Raw genomic sequence first — 5215 nt, 5'->3', positions numbered from 1 at the left:
TGACTTTTATGCTTGAAACTATATTGGGTGGCCAATTGGGTCCGAAAAAAAAACTTGTTTCTCTTTGAATTAAGATCATTTTCCTGACCCCATTGGCAGAAGTTTTCCTCTTGTTTTAAGCATAAACTCACTTCAAATATACACTTTTCTTTTATGCATTTTAAAATTTTGATTCTGATTTGTGCATTAACTACGGTCCAAAACCCTTTAAACATTTTTATTTGACATTATTTTTTAACAATTTGAGTGAAATGTTAAATTGAAAAATGTACGTGTTTGATTTGAGAATGTTCATAACTTTTTAACTCGATTTACTTTTGTATTTATGCATTTGGCAGACGCTTTTATCCAAAGCGAAGGTAAATACATTGAAATTGAAATGTAAAAGAAAAAAAATCCTAGATTTTCAATGAGTATACAGTCAAACCAAAATTTATTGAGACACCTTCAACACCTTCAACTAAAAATGTGCATTAGCAATTAAAGAAAAAACACTTTAGCAAAACATGATCAGCTCAAAGTGTCTGAATAATTTTTGGTCCCAAATTTTTATACATTTTACTGGAAGTCCAGTGTATGAAGAAGTTCTGCGTACAATATGTCAAGAGTTTACTTTATTTTTCTATCGTCACTTACATAAATGAACTATAGTGAAAAAAAAAGAAGAAAAAAAAGATATCTGGTGTCTGAATAATTTTTGGTTTGACTGTATATTTAGAGCGCCTCATGATGATGACACGCGGTTATTGTTGTTATTTTTAAACTGAGACGGTAATTTATAAGCGTGACAACACGAAGAACACTGGGTGACACATTCAGTAGTTGGTAAGTGAGACCAGTAGGGGTCGGATCGCGTTCCCCTGATCTCCAGCCTCCGGCACATGTTCAGTCTCAGTGCTGCATGAGAGAGAGGGAGAGAGAGAGAGGGAGAGAGAGAGAGGGAGAGAGAGAGGGAGAGGGAGAGAGGGAGAGGGAGGACTCTTCTCTCTCCAGCATCAGACGCGAGGGATGCGCTTCATCTCCTTCGGGGTCTCGATGGATGGAGCGACAGGGTCATGAAGGTGACCACCACCTCTGGGTTGGATTTAGGGGGCCATTACCGCAGAAGGAGCATATCCATAATTAATAAGCGCGAGTCGGAGATCCTAGAAGCGAAGCGCAAACACCGGCGAGTCATGTCACCAACCGACAGCGCTTCCAGAGGAGCTGACGAGGAGGACAAAGGAGGATGAAGGAGGCAGAGGAGGATTATAATGAAGCTGAGTGGCAAAGGACTGTGCACTATCGTCTCCAGCTGTGTGCTTTTCGTGTGTGCCGTGAGCGCGGTGATCGTGGGATTCAAATGCATCGCGTTGGGCTCCAGGGTGCGAGCGCACTTCCATCTGGGCACCGCGGCCGGCGCGTTTTACTCGGGCATTTTAGTGGCTGTCGGGCAGGTTCTGATGGGAGTTGCGCTGGTCTTTTGCAGGGGGAAGCCCAGATGTGCGAATTTTTTCCTCTTTGGGATTTTAGTGTTTCTTCTAGGGGTTCTCACTGCGTTTTCGGGCGCGGTGGTGGATGGCGATACGGTGTCCCTGGTGGAGAGGAAATACGCGCACTATTGCGCGGACTCTGTGGATGTAAACCCGGCGTGCGATGGGCTCAAGGTGTACCAGCGGGGTCTGGTGGTCTCCACTGTACTTAACACTCTGGAGTGCCTACTAGGGCTGATGAACCTGATTATTATTAAGCGTTACCACGCGGCGCGGTTTCGCCGGAGACGCAGGACGCAGCGTCGGAGCGCGCGCATTATCCTCAACGAGGAGCGAGACTTCACGGTAACGGAGTTTCAGCCGGTGTCCTACATCAACCTGGGGGTGTTTCACGCGTTGGACGAGGCGGACGGAGAGGTGCAGAGCAGGGGTCACCCGTGCATGGAGTTACCGGGCTTTTCGCCCACCAATCCGGAGCTTAATCACTCGTACCCGTTTTCGTACCCGCTTCACAGCGAGATGCCTCCAGCATACGATGACATATTCCCTGGAGAAGAGAGCAGCAAATAACAGAGGAGAGCTATACACGAGGAACCGTTTTGCACTGACAATCACGCTGAACTTGGAATTAGCACGTTTATTTATAGTTGCCTAATGTACTTTTTACAGCCGACACTCTTTAGTTGTGCATAAACTACAGGACAAACCTATGAGAAGGTGTACGTGCTGAAAGGATTATGTGCAACATTTGTTTTTGTTTTGTTTTTGACCTCTCTGACTGACTGATTGTATTCTCGGTTCATCCCATGTCAAAATCCCAAAGGTTTGTGTGTACAGGATTCCCATTGGAATTTTTGTCATAGTTTGGAATCTGTCCTAAAGGATCCTGGTTTTCTTACAGTATTCCAGCAGGGCACAAAACAAAAAGAAGCTGCCAACTGAGCAAAAAGAACATATGAGAAGGTAAACGTGATAGACGTATGCATCATGTAAGTTTTGTTTTGTTTTTGACCTTCCTGATTGATTGTATTCCCAGTTCATCTCTAGTCAAAAAGGTTTGTGTACAGGATTCTGCTGGGATTTGTGTTGCAATTGGGAAGCGAATGACCCTAGGATCTGTTTTACAGTATTCCAGCAGGGCACAAAACGAAAAGAAGTGACGAACTGAGTAAAAATATCATATGAGAAGTGTGTGTGTGTGTGTGTGTGTAATTTGTGTTATGATTTAGAACCAGACCATTATGATTCCCAACAGGATAAAATGAAGTTGAAGATTTATTCTGAAAGTCTAAAATGAGACGTCTCATGATTGTTTATGACCTCTTGATCCGGTGTTTCAGACAGAAAGCTGTTGGCGACAGTGAAATGACAGGCGTTACCCATCAGACAGAACATCGGGGGACACGATTAGTGTTTCTGAATCATGATGTTCCAGAGGAGAACATGTTCAGCTGAAAGCTTGTGAGTCGCTGGAGTTGTACGGTTATCCTCTGTATCATTAGAGGTTTCCGACAACACTTAAACCCAAACTGGTGATTAAATAAACAGTGAAACAATTATTTAAAAAATAAATTGTACAGAATTCCAATTGGAATGTTGGTTGTGTTATTCTGTTACTGATGGAATGTCTGTTATTTTACATTATTCCAATAGAACACAACACAAAACAAAAATAATTTCCCAATAGGACTATTATGATGCAAAACGCAATAGAAATATGATTATTATTATTTTGCCAGCTGAATAAAATGCTCACGTAGGACCTCTATCATAACAGTTTTAGTTATTTTAGAACATCAACTTCAACACAATGTTGCATTGGGAGCTGAAGTTAATTGAATTTAGGGTTTTATATAGCCTAAAAGTTGATTTAATTTAAAGTAATGAGAATGTTTTTGGTAACACTTTACTTAAAGCCTTCATGTATTATTAGGGCATTCATAAATGCATTATATCTTTTCATAAATAATTGTAACCAAAGTTAAAATGCATTAAAATTGATTCCTTTTGCTTTCTAAAGGTGTAACAATGAATGGATACATTTTATAATCTGTTATAACTGTGGTTGCAGTTAACGCTTTATAAGGTGCAATCAAATGACTTTCGGTAAAGTGTCACCAGGCTTTTCTATGGGTTGAGTTCATTATAATAACGCTGCTGTCTATTAGCAAGAAATCCAATAATCCCAGAAGCATTAAGAATCAAAACAGCAGTTTATCCGGTACGACTGATTTAAGGATTGATTGACATATCATTGTGAATCCTGACTTTTTTGACTAGGGATGGCCATAGCTTCTCGATTGTTTCCCTCATATTGCTTCTGTTCCACTTCTGAATAAAAGGTGTATTCTCTCTCTCTCTCTCTCTCTCTCCTGATGTTGAGTCCAGGTTGGACTCGTGACGGTGTGTTCTTCCTCCAGCAGGTGTTGTTGCCATGGTTCCTTGACCCTGTTTCTACCTGTGTGTAATTAGATATGTACCAAACCAGTCTTTGAAATGCAAATGTGCTTGGTTTGTCAAGTCTGATCTGGTGCTCAAAGCAAAGCCGGTTGTTTAATGCAACAAACACAATCATACGTTTCAGTTTAGCGTTTTAGAGCGATCTCTTTGAAGAGATTTTTCACTGGATGCCAAAGGGACATTTTACAAAGACCTGCGCTTTTCATCCGAGGTATTATATGCATTACAAACACGTCGAGAATATGCCTAATTATTCTGAGTGGATATTATATGCTTTGGCACGAGGACAAAACCTCAGATGAGGCGTTTCTGATGAAGAGACGAGCTTTTGTCTCTCAAACTCGGAGATCATACTGAACATGCTTCTGTTTTGCTGGATATTATTTTATTCATTATAAGAAATGACACGACTTTGAGAATGTCTCAGTATTTGGTGTGTCTTTATTCTGCATTAATGACGGCTGTACTGAAAAACTTCTGACATGATTTGAGATGCTCCAAAAAGCTTAAATTGAGGCGAAAACATCACAAGAATCTCGTTTACTTGCTCTATCTTTCAGAAGTGTCTTCTGCTCACCAAGGCTGCATTTATGTGATCAAAAATACAGTAAAAACTGTGAAATATTGCATTTTAAAAACAGCTGTTTTCAATGTGAATATACAGGTGAAACTCGAAAATATTTTAATATCGTGCAAAAGTTCATTTATTTCAGTAATTCAACTTAAAAGGTGAAACTAATATATTATATAGACTCATTACATGCAAAGTGAGATATTTCAAGCCTTCATGTGTTATAATTTTGATGATTATGGCTTACAGATATGAAAACTTTTTCACAATATTCTAATTTTGACTTTGGGGTTTTCATATCTGTCATCCATAATCATCACAATTATAACAAATAAAGGCTTGAAATATCTCACTCTGCATGTAATGAGTCTATATAATATATTAGTTTCACCTTTTAAGTTGAATTACTGAAATAAATGAACTTTTGCACGATATTTTAATTTTTCGAGTTTCACCTGTATAGTAAAGTGTAATTTATTCCTGTGATCAAAGCTGTATTTTCAGCATCATTACTCCAGTCTTCAGTGTCACATGATCCTTCAGAAATCACTCTAATATGAGGATCTGATGCTCAAAAAACATTTATTTATGATTATCATCAGTGTTGAAAACAGTTGCATATTTTATGTAACAATATAAATGTCTTTACTGTAACGTTTGATCAATTTAATGCGTCCTTGTTGAATAAAAGTATTAATTTCTTTAAAACTCT

The 5215-nt window shown here is 39.3% G+C and overlaps 1 protein-coding gene across 1 annotated transcript; it reads left to right on the top strand.

Moving 5' to 3' along the window:
* The first annotated feature begins 948 nt into the window (after positions 1-948).
* Positions 949-2618, top strand: LOC130077976 (transmembrane protein 271-like). The gene has a single exon (XM_056243414.1). It carries the CDS (start codon positions 1254-1256, stop codon positions 2040-2042), a length of 789 nt encoding a protein of 262 aa, XP_056099389.1. The 5' UTR covers positions 949-1253; the 3' UTR covers positions 2043-2618.
* The last annotated feature ends 2597 nt before the right edge of the window (positions 2619-5215 follow it).

This window comes from Rhinichthys klamathensis, unplaced genomic scaffold, assembly GCF_029890125.1.
Source record: "Rhinichthys klamathensis goyatoka isolate OS25496 unplaced genomic scaffold, OSU_Roscu_1.1 h1tg000794l_1, whole genome shotgun sequence".
NCBI lineage: Eukaryota > Metazoa > Chordata > Actinopteri > Cypriniformes > Leuciscidae > Rhinichthys > Rhinichthys klamathensis.
The sequence above is the reverse complement of the archived record's forward strand: the minus strand, read 5'-3'. Positions and strand labels throughout refer to the sequence as shown.